This window comes from Haemorhous mexicanus, chromosome 34 (assembly GCF_027477595.1).
Source record: "Haemorhous mexicanus isolate bHaeMex1 chromosome 34, bHaeMex1.pri, whole genome shotgun sequence".
Taxonomy (NCBI): domain Eukaryota; kingdom Metazoa; phylum Chordata; class Aves; order Passeriformes; family Fringillidae; genus Haemorhous; species Haemorhous mexicanus.
This window is the reverse complement of record NC_082374.1, coordinates 1,466,108-1,490,211: the sequence shown is the minus strand read 5'-3', so window position 1 is coordinate 1,490,211 and position 24,104 is coordinate 1,466,108. Positions and strand designations below refer to the sequence as shown.

Here is a 24,104-nt window from a genome sequence, read left to right as displayed (position 1 = left end):
GGTCTCGGATTTGGGATTTGGGATGTGGGATTTGGGATTTGGGATTCAGGGAAATCGGATTACCGGCACGGTGGGGGAGGGGCGGCACGGTGGGGGAGGGGTCCCCGAGGCTCTGGGGGGGGTCCCGGGGATGGGGGTGCCAATTTTGGGGTGCCAGGAGGGGGTCCCGGTTTTGGGGAGGGGGTCCCGAGGTTTTGGGGTTTTGGTTTTGGGGTCCCGGTTTTGGTTTTGGGGGTTGGGGGTCCCGATTTCGGGGAGGGGGTCCCGTTTTTGGGGAGGGGTCCCGGGGTTTGGGGGTCTCGGTTTTGGGGAGGGGGGTCCCGATTTCGGGGAGGGGGTCCCGTTTTTGGGGAGGGGTCCCGAGGTTTTGGGGTTTTGGTTTTGGGGTCCCGGTTTTGGTTTTGGGGGTTGGGGGTCCCGATTTCGGGGAGGGGGTCCCGTTTTTGGGGAGGGGTCCCGGGGTTTGGGGGTCTCGGTTTTGGGGAGGGGGGTCCCGATTTCGGGGAGGGGGTCCCGTTTTTGGGGAGGGGTCCCGAGGTTTTGGGGTCTCGGTTTTGGGGAGGGGGGTCCCGATTTTGGGGAGGGGGTCCGGAAGCTTAGGGGTCTCGGTTTTGGGGAAGGGTCCCGAGGTTTTGGGGTTTTGATTTTGGGGTCCCGATTTTGGGGAGGGGTCCCGGGGTTTGGGGGTCTCGGTTTTGGAGAGGGGTCCCTGTTTTGGGGTGGGGGTCCCGAGGTTTTGGGGTTTTGGTTTTGGGGTCCGATTTTGGGGAGGGGTCCCGAGGTTTTGGGGTTTTGGTTTTGGAGAGGGGGGTCCCGATTTTGGGGAGGGGGTCCCGAAGCTTAGGGGTCTCGGTTTTGGGGAAGGGTCCCGAGGTTTTGGGGTTTTGGGGTCCCGATTTTGGGGAGGGGTCCCGAGGTTTTGGGTTTTGGTTGTGGGGTTTTGGTTTTGGGGGTCCTGGTTATGGGGAGGGGATCCCAAGGCTGTGGGTTCCCAGTTTGGGGGTCCCGGTTTTGAGGAGGGGTCCCAGGGCTGGGGGGGGTCCCGATTTTGGGGGTGGGGGGGTCCCGATTTGTGGGGTCCGAGGTTTGTAGGGTCGCAGTTTTGGGGTCTCAAACCTGGAGCTGTCCCGATTTTGGGGTGGTCCCGGTTTAGGAGGGTTCCCAAACCTGAAGCGCTCCTGATTCTGGGGGTTCTGGGGCCGTGGGGTCCCGATTTTGGGGAGGGGTCTCGATTTTGGGGGGGCGGTCCCAAACCTGCAGGGTTCCCGAGCCCCCCTCCCTCGCTAGGGGGCGCCAACAGCGCATGGCTCCTTTAGCTCCACCCCAGATTTGCATAACCCCGCCCATCTCACATCCTAGCCCCTCCCTCTTTTCCCCGCCCCCATCTCACCCAATCAGCAGCCGCCCGCTGCGCTGCTAACCAATAGAAAAGCTGCGTTTACACAAGCCACGCCTCTTATGGGCGTGGCCTCGCCTGAGGCGGTGGCAGCTGCGGACCCGCCGCCGCGCCGGGAGAGCCCCGGGGAGGCCTCGGTAGCCCCGGAGCGGCCTCGGGGAGAACCGGAGCGGGCCCGGAGCCCCGAACCGACCCCCGGAGCCAGGGCTGAGCCCTGAACCGGCCCCGGAGCGTCGTCCCCGTTCCCGGAGCTTCGCCGCCGCCGCCTCTCCGAGCCCCGGTCGCTGCCGGTTCCCCGCTCCCGTTGCCCCATCCCGGTTCCCTCCCTGAGTCCCGAACCGGGCGCTCTTCCCCGTCCCAGCTCCGTCCGGGTCTCCGTTAGCCCCTTCCCCCATCCCGGTTCCCGTTCTCCCATCCCGGTCCCCGTTCCCCATCCCGGTTCCCGTTCCCGGTCGTTCCCCCATCCCGGTTTCCATTCCCCATCCCGGTCCACGTCTCCCATCCCCTGACCCCAAAACCCCCAAAACTGACCCCAAACTCCTGACTGTAGGATCTGATGTCGATAATCCATGCTTTAAAAACTGTATAAAATTTATAAAGATCCAACCATGCCTCTGACCCGGGGATTTTCATTTCCAAAACATTTCCCGGACTCGCCCAGATAAAATCACGGCCATTAACGAGTGAATGAATCTTTCCTGGGTGATCATCGACCATCTCCCAGGAGTGTCCAGAACATTCACCGAACAACACCTGGGAGACATTATATCCGAAATTTTCTTTTAGAAATTTGGCTGCCGATTCGATCATTTATAACACTTCTAAAACAACACAATTTCCCAGGAAAAAATGGTAGGACTCAGTGGAAAACAGCAGAATTCCCAGGAAAACGGAGGGATTTGGAGGATGAAAGTGAGATTTGACTGTAGAAGAGCGGCGTTCCTGAGGATCCAGGAGGAACCCAGCAGAATTCCCAGGAATTTCCAGGAAAATTGTGACTTTTTTTCTGAGGGAAACCAGCGGAATTCCAAGGAAAACCGGGACTCGCCCTCACAGGCGCTGATTAACTCCGACAGCGCTAATTAACGACTAATTCGTGCCTAATTAACCCCTCTAGGGACTCCTTTGTGCCAGCACGGATATATTTATTGCAATTAACAAATTTGGGCCGTTTTTAACCCGATTCGCTCCGTTTGGTTGTGCCTGAGCGCGAGGCCATTAAAAATCAGCGACTGTGCCGCGTGCTGTGCTGCGGGGCTCGGGGGGAAAAAGCGAGGGAAGGTTTGTGTGGGGGTGAAGCGGGAGAAGGGCAGCGAGGCATCCGCGCTCCTCCGGGCAGCACCGCCACGCGAGGCCGAGGCTTCACTAGGCCGCGCGTTGCTAAGCAACGCCGCGCGCGCTGACGCGACCTCCTTTAGTGGTCGCTTAGCAACGCGGCGCGCTGCTGACGTCACTTCCTCCTTCTTCCCCCGGCACCGCCATCATGGCGGCGGTGTCGGTGTTCCCGACCCCAGGCGAGCTCGGCGCGGCCCTGGCGCGGTCGGTGGCGGAGGCGGCGGCCGAGGCGGTGGCGAGCGGCGGTCGCTTCACGCTGGGGCTGTCCGGGGGCTCGCTGGTGCCGCTGCTGGCGCGGGAGCTGCCGCCCGCCCTCAGCGCCGTTCCCGGCTCGGACCCGTCCCGCTGGCTCGTGGCGTTCTGCGATGAGCGCCTGGTGCCGCCCGAGCACCCCGAGAGCACCGGCGGCGCCTACCGGGTGAGCGCGGCCCCGCCAGGGGCTCCGCCGGTCCCCACCAGTCCCGACCAGTTTGGCCCAGTTCCTCCTCAGTCCACCCATTTCCCCCTCAGTCCCTCCTGACTCCCCTCAGCTCCTCCCAGTCTGGTCCAGTCCCTCCCAGTTTGGCCCAGTTCCCTCCATTTCCCTCCCAGTTCCTCCTGACTCCCCTCAGCTCCCAGTCTGGCCCAGTCCCTCCCAGTTTGGCCCAGTTCCCTCCATTTCCCTCCCAGTTCCTCCTGACTCCCCTCAGCTTTTCCCAGTAGGGTCCAGTTCCCTCCATTTCCCCTCAAAGTCTCCCATCCTCTCCCAGTTCCTCCCAGTTTGGCCCAGTTCCCCCTCAGTTCCCCCCCAGTCCCCTCTCAGTGTCTCCTCAGCTCCTCCCAGTGCTCCCAGTATGGCCCAGTTCCCCCTCAGTCTCTCCTGACTCCCCTCTGCTCCTCCCATGCTCCCAGTTCCTCCCAGTTCAGCCCAGTCTGGACCAGTTCCCCCATTTCTCTCCCGATCTCTCCTGACTCCCCTCAGTCGCCTCCTAGTGCTCCCAGTGCTCCCAGTTTGGCCCAGTTTAGCCCAGTATGGCCCAGTCCCCCCTCAGTCCACCCAGGTCCCCCTCAGTCTCTCCTGACTCCCCTCTGCTCCTCCCAGTGCTCCCAGTTTGGCCCAGTTCCTCCCAGTTTGGCCCTGTTCCCCCTCAGTTCCCCCCCAGTCCCCTCTCAGTGTCTCCTCAGCTCCTCCCAGTGCTCCCAGTTTGGCCCAGTTCCCCCTCAGTCCACCCAGTTCCCTCCCAGTTCCTCCTGACTCCCCTCAGTCCCTCCCAGTGCTCCTAGTTTGGCCCAGTCTGGCCCAGTTCCTCCCAGTCTGGCCCAGTTCCTCCCAGTCCGGCCCAGTTCCTCCCAGTCCCTCCTGACTCCCCTCAGCTCCTCCCAGTGCTCCCAGTTTGGCCCAGTCTGGCCCAGTTTCCCTCAATCCCTTCCCAGTCTCTCCTGACTCCCCTCAGCTCCTCCCAGTTCCTCCCAGTTCCTCCCAGTCTGGCCCAGTTCCTCCCAGTTCCCCCCATCTCCCTCCCAGTCTCTCCTGACTCCCCTCAGCTCCTCCCAGTTCCTCCCAGTTCGGCCCAGTCCAGCCCAGTTCCCTCCCAGTGCTCCCAGTATCCCTGGTCTGCTCTCTCCCAGTCTCTCCCAGTTCCCATTTCCCATTCCCAGTTCCCCCCAGTTCTCCCAGTCCCCACTCCCAGTGCTCCCAGTTTAACCCAGTTTGACCCAGTTTGACCCAGTTTAACCCTTTCCAGTCCCAGATGCTGTCCCAGTTTAACCCAGTTTAACCAGTTTAACCCTTGCAGTCCCAGTTGCTCTCCCAGTTTGCCCCCCCCGGCCCTGAGGTGCTGTCCCAGTGCTCCCAGTTTAACCAGTTTAACCCTTGCAGTCCCAGTTGCTCTCCCAGTTTGCCCCCCCCGGCCCTGAGGTGCTGTCCCAGTGCTCCCAGTTTAACCAGTTTAACCCTTGCAGTCCCAGTTGCTCTCCCAGTTTGCCCCCCCCGGCCCTGAGGTGCTGTCCCAGTGCTCCCAGTTTAACCAGTTTAACCCTTGCAGTCCCAGTTGCTCTCCCAGTTTGCCCCCCCCGGCCCTGAGGTGCTGTCCCAGTGCTCCCAGTTTAACCAGTTTAACCCTTGCAGTCCCAGTTGCTCTCCCAGTTTGCCCCCCCCGGCCCTGAGGTGCTGTCCCAGTGCTCCCAGTTTAACCAGTTTAACCCTTGCAGTCCCAGTTGCTCTCCCAGTTTGCCCCCCCCGGCCCTGAGGTGCTGTCCCAGTGCTCCCAGTTTAACCAGTTTAACCCTTGCAGTCCCAGTTGCTCTCCCAGTTTGCCCCCCCCGGCCCTGAGGTGCTGTCCCAGTGCTCCCAGTTTAACCAGTTTAACCCTTGCAGTCCCAGTTGCTCTCCCAGTTTGCCCCCCCCGGCCCTGAGGTGCTGTCCCAGTGCTCCCAGTTTAACCAGTTTAACCCTTGCAGTCCCAGTTGCTCTCCCAGTTTGCCCCCCCCGGCCCTGAGGTGCTGTCCCAGTGCTCCCAGTTTAACCAGTTTAACCCTTGCAGTCCCAGTTGCTCTCCCAGTTTGCCCCCCCCGGCCCTGAGGTGCTGTCCCAGTGCTCCCAGTTTAACCAGTTTAACCCTTGCAGTCCCAGTTGCTCTCCCAGTTTGCCCCCCCCGGCCCTGAGGTGCTCTGGGTCCGCTCCGGGCTGGGCCCGGCCGAGGCCGCCAGGGACTACGAGGAGCAGCTGAGGAAGGTACTGGGCAAACTGGGAGGGACTGGGAGGGACTGGGAGCACTGGGAATGGTACTGGGATGGACTGGGAATGGGACTGGGTGGGACTGGGAGGGACTGGGAGCACTGGGAGGGACTGGGAGCACTGGGAATGGGGTTTGGGAGCAGCTGAGGAAGGTACTGGGCAAACTGGGAGGGACTGGGCTGGACTGGGAGCACTGGGAATGGTACTGGGATGGACTGGGAATGGGACTGGGTGGGACTGGGAGGGACTGGGAGCACTGGGAGGGACTGGGAGCACTGGGAATGGGGTTTGGGAGCAGCTGAGGAAGGTACTGGGCAAACTGGGAGGGACTGGGATGGACTGGGAGCACTGGGAATGGTACTGGGATGGACTGGGAATGGGACTGGGTGGGACTGGGAGGGACTGGGAGCACTGGGAGGGACTGGGAGCACTGGGAATGGGGTTTGGGAGCAGCTGAGGAAGGTACTGGGCAAACTGGGAGGGACTGGGATGGACTGGGAGCACTGGGAATGGTACTGGGATGGACTGGGAATGGGACTGGGTGGGACTGGGAGGGACTGGGAGCACTGGGAGGGACTGGGAGCACTGGGAATGGTACTGGGAGGGACTGGGAAGGGACTGGGCGGGACTGGGAGGGACTGGGGGGACTGGGAGGCACTGGGAGCACTGGGAATGGGGTTTGGGAGCAGCTGAGGAAGGTACTGGGCAAACTGGGTGGGACTGGGAGGGACTGGGAGCACTGGGAATGGTACTGGGATGGACTGGGATGGACTGGGAATGGGACTGGGAGGGACTGGGAGGCACTGGGAATGGTACTGGGAGCAGCTGAAGAAGGTATTGGGCAAACTGGGAGGGGCTGGGAGGGACTGGGAGCACTGGGAATGGGGTTTGGGAGCAGCTGAGGAAGGTACTGGGCAAACTGGGAGGGACTGGGAGGGACTGGGAGCACTGGGAATGGTACTGGGAGGGACTGAGATGGACTGGGAATGGGACTGGGTGGGACTGGGAGGGACTGGGAGCACTGGGAGGGACTGGGAGCACTGGGAATGGGGTTTGGGAGCAGCTGAAGAAGGTACTGGGCAAACTGGGAGGGACTGGGAGGGACTGGGAGCACTGGGAATGGTACTGGGAGGGACTGGGATGGACTGGGAATGGGACTGGGTGGGACTGGGAGGGACTGGGAGCACTGGGAGGGACTGGGAGCACTGGGAATGGGGTTTGGGAGCAGCTGAGGAAGGTACTGGGCAAACTGGGAGGGACTGGGATGGACTGGGATGGACTGGGAGCACTGGGAATGGTACTGGGATGGACTGGGAATGGGACTGGGTGGGACTGGGAGGGACTGGGAGCACTGGGAATGGGGTTTGGGAGCAGCTGAGGAAGGTACTGGGCAAACTGGGAGGGACTGGGAGGGACTGGGAGCACTGGGAATGGTACTGGGATGGACTGGGTGGGACTGGGTGGGACTGGGAGCACTGGGAGGGACTGGGAGCACTGGGACGGGGCTTGGGAGCAGCTGAGGAAGGTACTGGGCAAACTGGGAGGGACTGGGAGGGACTGGGAGCACTGGGAATGGGGATTGGGAGCAGCTGAGGAAGATACTGGGGGAACTGGGAGGGACTGGGAGGGACTGGGAGGACTGGGAATGGGGACTGGGAGGACTGGGAATGGGGACTGGGGGGACTGGGAATGCAGACTGCGGGAACTGGGAATGGGGGCTGGGGGAACTGGGAGGGACTTGGGGGACTGGGAGGGACTGGGATGGACTGGGGGGTCTGGGATGGACTGGGAGGGACTGGGAATGGGGACTGGGGGGACTGGGAGGGACTGGGATGGACTGCGAATGGACTGGGGGGACTGGGATGGACTGGGAGGGACTGGGAGGGACTGGGAGGGACTGGGATGGACTGGAAATGGACTGGGAATGGACTGGGGGGACTGGGAGCACTGGGAATGGGGACTCGGAGCAGCTGAGGAAGGTCCTGGGGGGACTGGGAGGGACTGGGGGAACTGGGAGGGACTGGGAATGGGGACTGGGGGGACTGGGAGGGACTGGGAGCACTGGAAATAGGGCTTGGGAGCAGCTGAGGAAGGTACTGGGCAAACTGGGAGGGACTGGGAGCACTGGGAATGGGGGCTGGGGGAACTGGGAGCACTGGGAGGGAATGGGAGGGACTGGGATGGACTGGGAATGGACTGGAGAGACTGGGAGAGACTGGGATGGACTGGGATGGACTGGGAGGGACTGGGAGGGACTGGGAGGGACTGGAAATGGACTGGGGGGACTGGGATGGACTGGGAATGGACTGGGGGGACTGGGATCAGTCCCTGGGCTGAACTGGTTCAGACTGATCTGAACTGGTTCGAACTGGTCCATACTGGTGCATACTGGTCTGAACTGGTCTGTACTGATCCATGTTGATCCAAACTGGTTTGAACTGGTCCAGACTGCTCCATACTGGTCTGTACTGGTCCATACTGATCCATTCTGATCCATAGTGATCCAAACTGGTTTGAACTGGTCTGTACTGGTCCATACTGGTCTGTACTGGTTTATATTGATCTATACTGGTCCATAGTGATCCAAACTGGTCCATAGTGACCCATATCAATCCGTACTGGTCCGAACTGGTCTGAACTGGTCCACAGTGATCCGTACAGGTCTGTACTGGTCCATACTGGTCTGAACTGGTCCATACTGCTCCACAGTGATCCATATCAATCCATACTGGTCCGTACTGGTCCATACTGGTCTGTACTGGTTTATATCGATCTATACTGGTCCACAGTGATCCAAACTGGTCCATAGTGATCCATATCAATCCGTACTGGTCTGTACTGGTCCACAGTGATCCGTACTGGTCCATACTGGTCTGAACTGGTCCATACTGCTCCACAGTGATCCATATTAATCCATACTGGTCCATACTGGTCCGTACTGGTCTGTACTGGTCCATACTGGTGTGTACTGGTTTATATCGATCTATACTGGTCCATAGTGATCCAAACTGGTCCATAGTGATCCATATCAATCCGTACTGGTCCGAACTGGTCCGTACTGGTCTGTACCGGTCCATACTGGTCTGTACTGGTCCGTACTGGTTCGTACTGGTCCATACTGGTCTGTACTGGTTTATATCGATCTATACTGGTCCATAGTGATCCAAACTGGTCCATAGTGATCCATATCAATCCGTACTGGTCCGAACTGGTCCGTACTGCTCCACAGTGATCCGTACTGGTCCCAACTGGTCCATACTGGTCCGAACTGGTCCGAACTGGTCCGTACTGCTCCACAGTGATCCGTACTGGTCCGTACTGGTCCATACTGGTCTGTACTGGTTTATATCGATCTATACTGGTCCACAGTGATCCAAACTGGTCCATAGTGATCCATATCAATCCGTACTGGTCCGAACTGGTCCGTACTGCTCCACAGTGATCCGTACTGGTCCTAACTGGTCTGAACTGGTCCATACTGCTCCACAGTGATCCATATCAATCCATACTGGTCCGTACTGGTCCATACTGGTCTGTACTGGTTTATATCGATCTATACTGGTCCACAGTGATCCAAACTGGTCCATAGTGATCCATATCAATCCGTACTGGTCCGAACTGGTCCGTACTGCTCCACAGTGGTCTGTACTGGTCCCAACTGGTCCATACTGGTCTGAACTGGTCCATACTGCTCCACAGTGATCCATATCAGTCCATACTGGTCCATACTGGTCCATACTGGTCTGTACTGGTTTATATTGATCTATACTGGTCCACAGTGATCCAAACTGGTCCATAGTGATCCATATCAATCCGTACTGGTCCGAACTGGTCCGTACTGCTCCACAGTGATCTGTCCTGGTCTGTACTGGTCTGAACTGGTCTGATCTGGTCCATACTGCTCCACAGTGATCCGTACTGGTCCCAGCTGGTCCATACTGGTCTGAACTGGTCTGAACTGGTCCATACTGCTCCACAGTGATCCATATTAATCCATACTGGTCCATACTGGTCCGTACTGGTCCGTACTGGTCCATACTGGTGTGTACTGGTTTATATCGATCTATACTGGTCCATAGTGATCCAAACTGGTCCATAGTGATCCATATCAATCCGTACTGGTCCGAACTGGTCCGTACTGCTCCACAGTGATCCGTACTGGTCCCAACTGGTCCATACTGGTCCGAACTGGTCTGAACTGGTCCATACTGCTCCACAGTGATCCATATCAATCCGTACTGGTCCGTACTGGTCCATACTGGTCTGTACTGGTTTATATCGATCTATACTGGTCCATAGTGATCCAAACTGGTCCATAGTGATCCATATCAATCCGTACTGGTCTGAACTGGTCCGTACTGCTCCACAGTGATCCGTACTGGTCCATACTGGTCTGAACTGGTCCATACTGCTCCACAGTGGTCCATATTAATCCATACTGGTCCATACTGGTCCATACTGGTCTGAACTGGTCCATACTGCTCCACAGTGATCCATATCAATCCGTACTGGTTCGTACTGGTCCGTACTGGTCTGTACTGGTCCATACTGGTCTGTACTGGTTTATATTGATCTATACTGGTCCATAGTGATCCAAACTGGTCCATAGTGATCCATATCAATCCGTACTGGTCCGAACTGGTCCGTACTGCTCCACAGTGATCCGTACTGGTCCATACTGGTCTGAACTGGTCCATACTGCTCCACAGTGATCCATATCAATCCATACTGGTCCGTACTGGTCCATACTGGTCTGTACTGGTTTATATCGATCTATACTGGTCCACAGTGATCCAAACTGGTCCATAGTGATCCATATCAATCCGTACTGGTCTGAACTGGTCTGTACTGCTCCACAGTGATCCGTACTGGTCCATACTGGTCTGAACTGGTCTGAACTGGTCCGTACTGCTCCACAGTAAACCGTACTGGTCCCAACTGGTCCATACTGGTCCGTACTGGTCTGTACTGGTTTATATCGATCTATACTGGTCCATAGTGATCCAAACTGGTCCATAGTGATCCATATCAATCCGTACTGGTCCGAACTGGTCCGTACTGCTCCACAGTGATCCATATTAATCCATACTGGTCCATACTGGTCCGTACTGGTCTGTACTGGTCCATACTGGTCTGTACTGGTTTATATCGATCTATACTGGTCCATAGTGATCCAAACTGGTCCATAGTGATCCATATCAATCCGAACTGGTCCATACTGCTCCACAGTGATCCATACTGGTCCCAACTGGTCCATACTGGTCCGAACTGGTCTGAACTGGTCCCTACTGGTTTCGCAGGCGTTCCCCGGCCAGGCCACGCCCCAGTTTGACCTGCTGCTGCTGGGGGTGGGGCCGGACGGCCACACCTGCTCGCTGTTCCCGGGCCACGCCCTGCTGCAGGTAAGCCCCGCTCCCGGAACGCCGCCACCTCCCAGCGTGTCCCAACATTTCCCTGCTTTTCCCATTCTTCCCCAGTTCCCCATTTTTCCCATTTTTCCCAGTTTCCCATTAGATTTCCCATTCTTCCCCCAGTTTTCCCAGTTTTCCCATTTTTCCCATTACTTTTCCCATTATTTTCCCATTTCTCCCATTATTTTTCCCATTATTTTCCCATTTTTCCCATTATATTTCCCATTATTTTCCCATTATTTCCCATTTTTCCCATTATATTTCCCATTATTTTTCCCATTATTTCCCCATTTTTCCCATTATTTTTCCCATTATTTCCCCATTTTTTCCCATTATTTTCCCATTTTTCCCATTATTTTCTCATTATTTCCCATTATTTCCCCATTTTTCCCATTATTTTTCCCATTATTTTCCCATTATATTTCCCATTATTTTCCCATTATATTTCCCATTATTTTCCCATTTTCCCCATTATTTTCTCATTATTTCCCATTATTTCCCCATTTTTCCCATTATATTTCCCATTATTTTTCCCATTATTTCCCCATTTTTCCCATTATTTTTCCCATTATTTTCCCATTATATTTCCCATTATTTCCCCGTTTTTTCCCATTATTTTCCCATTTTTCCCATTATTTTCTCATTATTTCCCATTATTTCCCCATTTTTCCCATTATTTTTCCCATTATTTTCCCATTATATTTCCCATTATTTTCCCATTATATTTCCCATTATTTTCCCATTTTCCCCATTATTTTCTCATTATTTCCCATTATTTCCCCATTTTTCCCATTATATTTCCCATTATTTTTCCCATTATTTCCCATTATTTCCCCATTATTTTTCCCATTATTTCCCCATTTTTCCCATTATTTTCCCATTATATTTCCCATTATTTCCCCATTTTTCCCATTATTTTCCCATTTTTCCCATTATTTTCTCATTATTTCCCATTATTTCCCCATTTTTTCCCATTATTTTTCCCATTATTTTCCCATTATATTTCCCATTATTTCCCCATTTTCCCCATTATTTTCCCATTTATCCCATTATTTTCCCATTATATTTCCCATTATTTTCCCATTTTTTCCCATTATTTTCCCATTATTTCCCATTATTTTCCCCATTTTTCCCATTTTTTCCCATTATTTCCCCCATTTTCCCCATTATATTTCCCATTATTTCCCATTTTTCCCATTCTTTTCCCCATTTTCCCCATTATATTTCCCATTCTTTCCCCATTTTCCCATTATTTCCCATTATTTTCCCATTCTTTTCCCATTATTTCCCCATTTTTCCCATTATTTCCCCCATTATTTCCCCATTTCCCCCATTATTTCCCCCATTATTTCCCCATTTTCTCCATTAATTCTCTCATTATTTTCCCGATTTCCCCCCATTATTTCCCCCATGATTTTCCCCTGGATTTTTCCCAATTTCCCATCATTTTTCTTGTTATTTTCCCCATTAATTCTCTCATTATTTTCCCGATTTCCCCCCATTATTTCCCCCATTTTTCTGGAGTTTTTTCCCATTATTTTCCCCATTATTTCCCCCATTTTTCTGAGTTTTTTTCCCATTATTTTTCCCATTATTTTCCCCATTTTTCTGGGTTTTTTCCCCATTATTTTCCCCATTTTTCTCGGTTATTTTCCCATTATTTTTCCCATTATTTTCCCCATTTCCCCCATTATTTTCCCCATTTTTTCCCCATTTTCCCCCATTATATTTCCCATTATTTCCCCATTTTCCCCCATTGTTTTCCCCATTTTCTCCATTATTTTCCCAATTTTTCTGGGGTTTTTTCCCATTATTTTCCCCCATTATTTTCCCCATTTTTCTGAGTTTTTTCCCCATTATTTTCCCCATTTTTCTGAGTTTTTTTTCCCATTATTTCCCCCATTTTTCTGGAGTTTTTTCCCATTTTTTTCCCCCATTATTTTCCCCATTTTTCTGAGTTTTTTTTCCCATTATTTTCCCCATTTTTCTGGGTTTTTTTCCCATTATTTTCCCCATTTTTCTGGAGTTTTTTCCCATTATTTCCCCCATTATTTCCCCCATTTTTCTGAGTTTTTTTCCCATTATTTTTTCCCATTATTTCCCCCATTTTTCTCTTTTTTTCCCCCATTATTTTCCCCATTTTTCTCGGTTTTTTCCCCATTTTCCCCCATTATTTTCCCCCATTATTTCCCCATTTTTTCCCCATTTTCCCCGTTATTTCCCCATTATTTCTCCCATTATATTTCCCATTATTTCCCCCATTTTCCCCATTATTTCCCCCATGATTTCCCCCTGGATTTTTCCCAATTTCCCATCATTTTCCCCACTATTTTCCTCATTATTTTCCCATTATTTCCCCATTTTCTTCCATTATTTTTCCCATTATTTTCCCATTATTTCCCCCATTTTTTGTGCTATTTTCCCCCAGATTTTCCCCATTATTTTCCCTATTTTCCTCATTATTTTCCCCCATTATTTTCCCCATTTTCTCCATTATTTTCCCAATTTTTCTGGGGTTTTTTCCCATTTTTTTTCCCATTCTTTTCCCCATTTTTCTGGGTTTTTTTCCCATTATTTCCCCCATTATTCCCCCTGGATTTTTCCCCATTTCCCCATTGTTTCCCCGTTCCAGGAGCAGCATTCCCTGCTTTCATTCCTGGAGGACTCTCCCAAGCCCCTCCCCAGCACTTCTCCTTTCCCAGGATTTTCCTGTTCTTTTTCCCATTATTTTCCCCATTTTTTGTGCCATTTTCCCCATTTTTTCCCCTGGATTTCCCCCTGGATTTTTCCCAATTTCCCATCATTTTTTCTCATTATTTTTCCCATTTTTTTCTGATTATTTTTCCCCATTTTCCCCATTATTTTTCCCATTATTTTCCCCATTTTCCCCCATTATTTCCCCCATTTTTCTGGAGTTTTTTCCCATTATTTTTCCCATTATTTCCCCCATTTTTCTGAGTTTTTTTTCCCATTATTTTTCCCATTATTTTCCCCCATTATTTCCCCCATTTTTCTGGAGTTTTTTCCCATTATTTTCCCCATTATTTCCCCCATTTTTCTGAGTTTTTTTCCCATTATTTTTCCCATTATTTTCCCCATTTTCCCCCATTCTTTTCCCCATTATTTTCCCCATTTTTTCCCCATTTTCCCCCATTATTTTCCCCCATTATTTCCCCATTTTTCCCCATTTTCCCCATTATTTCCCCATTATTTCTCCCATTATATTTCCCATTATTTCCCCCATTTTCCCCATTATTTCCCCCATGATTTCCCCCTGGATTTTTCCCAATTTCCCATCATTTTCCCCACTATTTTCCTCATTATTTTCCCATTATTTCCCCATTTTCTTCCATTATTTTTCCCATTATTTTCCCATTATTTCCCCCATTTTTTGTGCTATTTTCCCCCAGATTTTCCCCATTATTTTCCCTGTTTTCCTCATTATTTTCCTCTGGATTTTCCCCATTTTTCTGGGTTTTTTCCCCATTATTTCCCCCATTATTTCCCCATTTCCCCCATGATTTCCCAGTGGATTTTTCCCCATTTCCCCGTTGTTTCCCCGGTTCCAGGAGCAGCATTCCCTGGTTTCATTCCTGGAGGACTCTCCCAAGCCCCTCCCCAGTACTTCTCCTTTCCCAGGATTTTCCTGTTCTTTTTCCCATTATTTTCCCCATTTTTTGTGCCATTTTCCCCATTATTTCCCCTGGATTTCCCCCTGGATTTTTCCCAATTTCCCATCATTTTTTCTCATTATTTTTCCCATTTTTTTCTGATTATTTTTCTCCATTTTCCCCATTATTTTCCCCATTTTTCTGGAGTTTTTTCCCATTATTTTCCCCATTATTTCCCCCATTTTTCTGAGTTTTTTCCCATTATTTTTCCCATTATTTTCCCCATTTTTCTGGGTTTTTTTTCCTGTTATTTTTCCCGTTATTTCCCCCATGATTTCCCCCATTTCCCCCATGATTTCCCCCTGGATTTTTCCCCATTTCCCCGTTATTTCCCCCATTCCAGGAGCAGCATTCCCTGGTTTCATTCCTGGAGGACTCTCCCAAGCCGCCTCCCCGGCGGGTGACGATGACGCTGCCGCTGCTCAACGCCGCCCGCTCCGTCCTGGTCATCGCCATCGGCGCCTCCAAGGCCCCCGTGCTCAAGGTTTGGGCTGAAATCCCAAAATTTTGGGAAAAATCCCACCTTTGGGGGTGAAATCCCACATTTTTGGAGTTAAATCCCAATTTTTGGGGTGAAATCCGGGATTTTTGGAGATATTTTGGGGGATTTTGAGCTCAAATTTCCAGATCGTGGGGTTAAATCCCAGATTTTTGGGGTTAAATCCCAGATTGTTGGGGTGAAATCCCAAATTTTTGGGGTGAATCCTGGATTTTTGGGGTTAAATCCCAGATTTTTGGGGTAAAATCCCGAATTTTTGGGGTTCAATCCTGGATTTTTGGGGTGAAATCCGGGATTTTTGGAGATATTTCGGGGGATTTTGAGTTCAAATTCCCAGATCGTGGGGCTAATTCCCAAATTTTTGGGGTTCAGTCCCAGATTTTTGGGGTTGAATCCCAGATTTTTGGGGTTAAATCCCAGATTTTTGGGGTTAAATCCCAGATTTTTGGGGTTGAATCCCGGAATTTTGGGGTGAAATCCCATATTTTTGGGGTTGAATCCCGGATTTTTGGGGTGAAATCCCAAATTTTTGGGGTTGAATCCCAGAAATTTGGGGTTAAATCCCAAATTTTTGGGGTAATTCCAAATTTTTTGGGTTAAATCCCAAATTTTTGGGGTGAAATTCCAAATTTTTGGGGTTAAATCCCCAATTTTTGGGTTGAAATCCTGGATTTTTGGGTTGAAATCCTGGATTTTTGGGGTTCAATCCAAATTCTCAACTCCAGCTCCCTCCTGCTCATTGCCACTGGCGCCTCCAAGGCCCCCGTGCTCAAGGTTTGGGCTGAAATCCCAAAATTTTGGGAAAAATCCCACCTTTGGGGGTGAAATCCCACATTTTTGGGGTTAAATCCGGGATTTTTGGGAGTTAAATCCCTGATTTTTGGGGTTAAATCCGGGATTTTTGGGGTTAAATCCCTGATTTTTGAGGTAGAATCCCAAATTTTTGTGGATTTTGAGGTCAAATTTCCAGGATTTTGGGGTTAGTTTCAGGATTTTTGGGGTTAATTCCCAGATTTTAGGGTTAATTCCAGGATTTTTGGGGTTAAATCTGGGATTTTTGGGATAAATTCCAGGATTTTGGGATGAATTCCAGGATTTTTGGGGTGAAATCCCAGATTTTTGGGGTTAAATCCTGGATTTTGGGGTTAAATCCTGGATTTTTGGGGTTAAATCCCGGATTTTTGGGGTGAAATTCTGAATTTTTGGGGTGGAATCCTGGATTTTTGGGGTTAAATTCCGGATTTTTGGGGTTGAAATCCCGAATTTTTGGGGTGAAGTCCCGGATTTTTGGGGTTAAACTCTCCATTTTTGGGATTCAGTCCCAGATTTGGGGTTAAATTCGCCATTTTTGGGGGTCAGTCTGGGATTTGAGGGTTAAACTTGCAATTTTTGGGGTTAAACTCTCCATTTTTGGGGTTAAATATTTCATTTTTGTGGGTCAACTCTCCATTTTTGGGGTTCAACTCCCCAGTTTTGGGGTTCAGTTCTCATTTTTTGGGGTTCAGTTCCCCATTTTTGGCATTGAACTCTCCATTTTTGGGGTTCAATTCCCCATTTTTGGGGTGGAACTGCCCGGTTTTGGGTTCAGTCTGGGATTTTGGGGTTCAATTCTCCAATTTTGGGGTTCAACTCCCCAATTTTGGGGTTCAACTCTCCATTTTTGGGGTTCAATCCCAGGTTTGGAGTTCAACTCTCCAATTTTTGGGGTTCAACTCCCCAATTTTGGGGTTCAATTCTCCATTTTTGGGGTTCAATTCCCCATTTTTGGGGTGGAACTCCCCATTTTTGGGTTCAGTCTGGGATTTTGGGGTTAAACTCTCCATTTTTGGGGTTCAACTCCCAATTTTGGGGTTCAACTCTCCATTTTTGGGGTTCAACTCCCCAATTTTGGGGTTCAACTCTCCATTTTTGGGGTTCAACTCCCCAATTTTGGGGTTAAATTCTCATTTTTTGAGATTTCATTCTCCATTTTTGGGGTTCAACTCCCCAATTTTGGGGTTCAATTCCCCATTTTTGGGGTGGAACTGCCCGGTTTTGGTGCTAAAATCACCAGTTTTGGTGCTAAAATCACCAGTTTTAGTGCTAAAATCCCCATTTTTGGTGCTAAAATCGCCACTTTTGGTGCTAAAATCCCCATTTTTGGTGCTAAAATCGCCATTTTTGGGGTTCAATTCCCCGTTTTTGGGGTGGAACTGCCCGGTTTTGGGTTCAGTCTGGGATTTTGGGGTTCAATTCTCCATTTTTGGGGTTCCATCCCAGGTTTGGGGTTCAACTCCCCAATTTTGGGGTTCAACTCCCCAATTTTGGGGTTCAACTCTCCATTTTTGGGGTTCAATCCCAGGTTTGGGGTTCAACTCTCCATTTTTGGGGTTCAACTCCCCAATTTTGGGGTTCAATTCCCCATTTTTGGGGTGGAACTGCCCGGTTTTGGTGCTAAAATCGCCATTTTTGCTGCTAAAATCCCCATTTTTGGGGTTAAACCCTCTATTTTTGGGGTGGAACTGCCCGGTTTTGGTGCTAAAATCGCCATTTTTGGTGCTAAAATCGCCATTTTTGGGGTTCAATTCCCCTTTTTTGGGGTGGAACTGCCCGGTTTTGGGTTCTTTCTGGGATTTTGGGTTCAGCTGGTATTTTTTCTCTCTCCGCAGCGGATCCTGGAGCGGCGGGAGGAGGAGGAGGAGGAGGAGGAGGAGGAGGAGGAGGAGCCTCAGGGCGCGCTGCCGGCCGCGCTGCTCCGGCCGCGCTCGGGGCGGCTCCGCTTCCTCCTGGACCGGGAGGCGGCGGCGGAGCTGAGGCTGCCCCGGGAAAAGGGGCCCTGAAATGGGGGAAATTCCCGGAATTCCGGGCAAAAATAACCCGGCAACGGGGGGGAATTCTGGAAAAAATGGGCTTAACGTGGAGAAATTGGGCTGGGAATGGAAAAAATCCAGGGAGAAATGGGGGAAAATGGGCTTAAAATGGAGAAATTCCCAGGGAAAATGTCTTTAAAATGGAGAAATTCCAGGGAAAATGTTCCTAAAATGGAGGAATTCCAGGGAAAATGTCCTTAAAATTGAGGAATTCCCAGGGAAAATGTCCTTAAAATAGAGAAATTCCAAAGAAAAATGTCCTTAAAATGGAGAAATTCCCAGGGAAAATGGGCTGGGAATGGAAAAAATCCAGGGGAAAATGGGAAAAATGGGCTTAAAATGGAGAAATTCCCAAGGAAAATGGGCTGGGAATGGAAAAAATCCAGGGGAAAATGGGAAAAATGGGCTTAAAATGGAGAAATGGGGCTGGGAATGGAAAAAATCCAGGGGAAAATGGGAAAAATGGGCTTAAAATGGAGAAATGGGGCTGGGAATGGAAAAAATCCAGGGGAAAATGGGAAAATTTGGCTTAAAATGGAGAAATTCCAGGGAAAATGGGCTGGGAATGGAAAAAATCCAGGGAGAAATGGGAAAATTTGGCTTAAAATGGAGAAATTGGGCTGGGAATGGAAAAAATCCAGGGAGAAATGGGGGAAAATGGGCTTAAAATGGAGAAATTCCCAGGGAAAATGGGCTAGGAATGGAAAAAATCCAGGAAAAAATGGGAAAATTTGGCTTAAAATGGAGAAATTCCATGGAAAATGGGCTGGGAATGGAAAAAATCCAGGGGAAAATGGGCTTAAAATGGAGAAATTCCCAGGGAAAATGGGCTGGGAATGGAAAAAATCCAGGGAAAAATGGGAAAAATGGGCTTGAAATGGAGAAATTGGGCTGGGAATGGAAAAAATCCAGGGGAAAATGGGAAAAATGGGCTTAAAATGGAGAAATTCCCAGGGAAAATGGGCTAGGAATGAAAAAAATCCAGGGAAAAATGGGCTTAAAATGGAGAAATTCCAGGGAAAATGGGCTGGGAATGGAAAAAATCCAGGGGAAAATGGGAAAAATGGGCTTAAAATGGAGAAATTCCAGGGAAAATGGGCTGGGAATGGAAAAAATCCAGGGGAAAATGGGAAAATTTGGCTTAAAATGGAGAAATTGGGCTGGGAATGGAAAAAATCCAGGGGAAAATGGGAAAATGGGCTTGAAATGGAGAAATTCCCAGGGAAAATGTCCCTAAAAATTGAGGAATTCCATGGAAAAATGTCTTTAAAATGGAGAAATTCCAGGGAAAATGTTCCTAAAATTGAGGAATTCCAGGGAAAATGTACCTAAAATTGAGGAATTTCCTGGAAAATGTCCTTAAAATAGAGAAATTCCAAAGAAAAATGTTCTTAAAATGGAGAAATTCCCAGGGAAAATGGGCTGGGAATGGAAAAAATCCAGGGGAAAATGGGAAAAATGGGCTTAAAATGGAGAAATTCCCAGGGAAAATGTCCCCAAAATTGAGGAATTCCCAGGGAAAATGTCCTTAAAATAGAGAAATTCCAAAGAAAAATGTTCTTAAAATAGAGAAATTCCCAGGGAAAATGGGCTGGGAATGGAAAAAATCCAGGGGAAAATGGGAAAATGGGCTTAAAATGGAGAAATTCCCAGGGAAAATGTCCCTAAAATTGAGGAATTCCATGGAAATTGTCCCTAAAATTGAGGAATTCCCTGGAAAATGTCCTTAAAATAGAGAAATTCCCAGGAAAAATGTTCTTGAAATGGAGAAATTCCATGGAAAAATGTTTTTAAAATGGAGAAATTCCGGGGGAAAATGTTTTTAAAATGGAGAAATTCCAGGGAAAAATGGGGAAAATGTGCTGGAAATGGAGGAATTCCAGGGAAAAATGTCTTTAAAATGGAGAAACTCCCAGGAGAAACGGGGGAAAATGGGCTTAAAATGGAGAAATTCCCAGGGAAAATGGGCTGGGAATGGAAAAAATCCAGGGGAAAATGGGAAAATTTGGCTTAAAATGGAGAAATTGGGCTGGGAATGGAGAAAATCCAGGGGAAAATGGGAAAAATGGGCTTAAAATGGAGAAATTCCCAGGGAAAATGGGCTGGGAATGGAAAAAATCCAGGGGAAAATGGGAAAATTTGGCTTAAAATGGAGAAATTCCCAGGGAAAATGGGCTGGGAATGGAAAAAATCCCGGGGGAAATGGGAAAATGGGCTTAAAATGGAGAAATTCCCAGGGAAAATGGGCTGGGAATGGAAAAAATCTAGGGGAAAATGGGAAAAATGGGCTTAAAATGGAGAAATTCCCAGGGAAAATGGGCTGGGAATGGAAAAAATCCAGGGAGAAATGGGAAAATTTGGCTTAAAATGGAGAAATTCCCAGGGAAAATGGGCTAGGAATGGAAAAAATCCAGGGAGAAATGGGAAAATGGGCTTAAAATGGAGAAATTCCCAGGGAAAATGGGCTGGGAATGGAAAAAATCCAGGGAAAAATGGGCTTAAAATGGAGAAATTCCCAGGGAAAATGTCCCTAAAATTGAGGAATTCCATGGAAAAATGTCCTTAAAATAGAGAAATTCCAAAGAAAAATGTTCTTAAAATGGAGAAATTCCCAGAGAAAATGGGCTGGGAATGGAAAAAATCCAGGGGAAAATGGGAAAATGGGCTTAAAATGGAGAAATTCCCAGGGAAAATGTCCCTAAAATTGAGGAAATCCAGGGAAAATGTCTTTAAAATGGAGAAATTCCCGGGAAAATGTCCCTAAAATTGAGGAATTTCACGGAAAATGTCCCTAAAATTGATGAATTTCCTGGAAAATGTCCTTAAAATAGAGAAATTCCAAAGAAAAATGTTCTTGAAATGGAGAAATTCCATGGAAAAATGTTTTTAAAATGGAGAAATTCCGGGGGAAAATGTTTTTAAAATGGAGAAATTCCAGAAAAAAATGGGGAAAATGTGCTGGAAATTGAGGAATTCCAGGGAAAAATGGGGAAAATGTGCTTAAAATGGAGAAATTTCAGGGAAAAATGTTCTTAAAATGGAGAAATTCCATGGAAAAATGTCTTTAAAATGGAGAAATTTCAGGGAAAATGTCCTTAAAATGGAGAAATTTCAGGAAAAAATGGGGAAAATGTGCTGGAAATGGAGAAATTCCCGGGAAAAATGGGAAAATGTCTTTAAAATGGAGAAATTCCAAAGGGAAAATGGGGAAAATTTCCTGGAAATGGAGAAATTCCATGGAAAATGTCCTTAAAATGGAGAAATTCCATGGAAAAATGTGCTTAAAATGCAGAAATTCCATGGAAAAATGTCTTTAAAATGGAGGAATTCCAGGGAAAATGTCCTTAAAATGGAGAAATTCCATGGAAAAATGTCTTTAAAATGGAGAAATTCCATGGAAAATGTCTTTAAAATTGAGGAATTCCAGGGAAAATGTCCTTAAAATGGAGAAATTCCCCGAAAAATGGGCTGGGAATTGTTCAATTCCCAGGAAAATTGGGAAAAATGTCCTTGAAATGGAGAAATTCCATGGAAAATTGGGAAAAATGTTCTTAAAATGGAGAAATTCCAGGAGAAAATGGGCTTAAAATGGAGAAATTCCAGGAAAAAATGGGCTGGGAATGGAGGAATTCCCAGGAAAAACGGTTCTGGAAGGGAAAATTCCCTTGGAATTAATTAATTATTCATGGCATTGATTAATTATTCATGGCACTGATTAATTATTCATGGAGTTAATTAAGGATTTGTGGAATGAATTCAGGATTTACGGAGTTCCCAGGAGGAAAAATGTCCCAGAAATGGAGAATTTTCCACGGGAAAATCTCCCAGGAATTGGGAATTGCAACGGGAATTTTGGAGTGGAATTTTGGGGAATTTTGGAGTGGAATTTTGGGGAATTTTGGAGTGGAATTTTTGGGATTTTTGGGGGGTTTTTGACTGAATTTTTTGGGATTTTTTTGGGGTTTTTTTGGGAGGATTTTTGGGCTTTTTTGGGGATTTTTGACTGAATTTTTTGGGATTTTTGACTGAATTTTTTGGGATTTTTGGACTTTTTTTGGGAGGATTTTTGGGCTTTTTGGAGGATTTTTGACTGAATTCTTTTGGGGATTTTTGACTGAATATTTTGGGATTTTTGGGCTTTTTTGGGAGGATTTTTGGGCTTTTTTGGGATTTTTGGGCTTTTTTTGGGAGGATTTTTGGATTTTTTGGGGGATTTTTGACTGAATATTTTTGGATTTTTTGACTGAATTTTTTGGGGATTTTTGACTGAATATTTTGGGATTTTTGGGCTTTTTTGGGAGGATTTTTGGGGTTTTTTTGAGATTATTGACTGAATATTTTGGGATTTTTTGAACTTTTTTGGGAGGATTTTTGGGCTTTTTTGGGATTTTGGACTGAATTTTTTTGGGATTTTGGACTGAATTTTTTGGGAATTTTTGACTGAATATTTTTGGATTTTTGGGCTTTTTTGGGAGGATTTTTGGGGTTTTTTTGAGATTTTTGACTGAATATTTTGGGATTTTTTTAGACATTTTTTGGGCAGATTTTTGGACTTTTTTTGGAGGATTTTTTTCTGAATTTTTGGGATTTTTGGACTGGATTTTTTGAAGATTTTTGGACTTTTTGGAGGATTTTTGACTGAATTTTTGGGGGATTTTTGACTGATTTTTTTGCGATTTTTGACTGAATTTTTTGGGATTTTTGACTGAATATTTTGGGGATTTTTTTGGACTTTTTTTGGGATTTTTGACTGAATTTTTTGGGATTTTTGACTGAATTTTTTGGGATTTTTGACTGGATTTTTTTGGGATTTTTTTGGACTTTTTTGGGGATTTTTGACTGAATTTTTTGGGATTTTTGACTGAATTTTTTGGGATTTTTGACTGAATTTTTTGACGATTTTTGAACTTTTTTTGGGGATTTTTGACTGAATATTTTGGGATTTTTGGACTTTTTTTGGGGAGGATTTTTGGACTTTTTTTGGGGATTTTTGACTGATTTTTTTTTTTACTTTTGGACTTTTTTGGAGAATTTTTGACTGAATATTCCAGATTTTTTGGACTCTTTTTTGGGAGGATTTTTGACTGAATTTTTTGAGATTTTTGGACCAATATTTTTGATTCGTGGACCAATTATTTGGGATTTTTGACTTTTTATTTTTTAATTTTTTACTTTTTTTGTGGGGGAATTTTTGGACTCTTTTTTGGGATTTTTGACTGAATTTTTTTTTATTTTTGACTGGATTTTTTTGGTTTTTTTGCACTTTCTGGGATTCTATTTTGGGGATATTTGGACTATTTTTAAAAATTTTTTGACTCTTTTTGGGGGGGGATTTTTGGACTTTTTTGAGGAGATTTTTTGACATTTTGGACTTTTTTATTTTAATTTTTAGACTTTTTTTTGGTGATTTTCACCTGAATTTTTAAGGACTGGGGGGCGCTTTCACCAAGCTGAAAATTCCCAGAAAATCCTCAAAATTCCAGGGAAAAAAACCCCCAAAAAATCACAAAAATAAAAAAAAATCTAAATTCAGGAGCAGGGCTGGGAATCCCAGCAGGAACTGGGATGAACTGGGATGGACTGGGAGAGGAAAAATGGCATCAAAATGGGCCAAAAATTTAGGATTTTGGTGTTTTAGGAGCTTTTATTTGGATTTTTTTTGGAATAAACGATGCTGTGGCTGAGCTGGAACTGGGGGAGAATTCCTTGGATGAACTGGGATGAACTGGGAGGGACTGGGAGGGATAAAAAGGAGGAAAAATGGGCTGAAAAAAGCAAATTTTGGGGTCATTTGGAACCAAAAATGGGAAATTTTTCCTTCTTTATCCGTTGGAAAATTGGGAATTTGAACTGGGAGGGACTGGGAGGGATAAAAAGGAGGAAAAATGGGCTGAAAAAAGCAAATTTGGGGTCATTTGGAACCAAAAATGGGAAATTTTTCCTTCATTTTTCCATTGGAAAATTGGGAATTTGAACTGGGAGGGACTGGGATGAACTGGGAGGGATAAAAAGGAGAAAAAATGGGCTGAAAAAAGCAAATTTGGGGTCATTTGGAACCAAAAATGGGAAATTTTTCCTTCATTTATCCATTTGAAAATTGGGAATTTGAACTGGGAGGAACTGGGAGGGATACAAAGGAGGAAAAATGGGCTGAAAAAAGCAAATTTGGGGTCATTTGGAACCAAAAATGGGGAAATTTTCCTTCATTTTTCCATTGGAAAATTGGG

The 24,104-nt window shown here is 47.5% G+C and overlaps 1 protein-coding gene across 1 annotated transcript; it reads left to right on the top strand.

The window, feature by feature from the left end:
• Positions 1–1,512: 1,512 nt before the first annotated feature.
• PGLS (6-phosphogluconolactonase) lies at positions 1,513–23,568 on the top strand. The gene is made up of 5 exons (XM_059872232.1): positions 1,513–3,149; positions 5,337–5,444; positions 10,748–10,849; positions 14,873–15,013; positions 17,677–23,568. The coding sequence occupies exons 1-5, from the start codon at positions 2,880–2,882 to the stop codon at positions 17,845–17,847; spliced, it is 792 nt and encodes a 263-aa protein (XP_059728215.1). The 5' UTR covers positions 1,513–2,879; the 3' UTR covers positions 17,848–23,568.
• Positions 23,569–24,104: the final 536 nt, after the last annotated feature.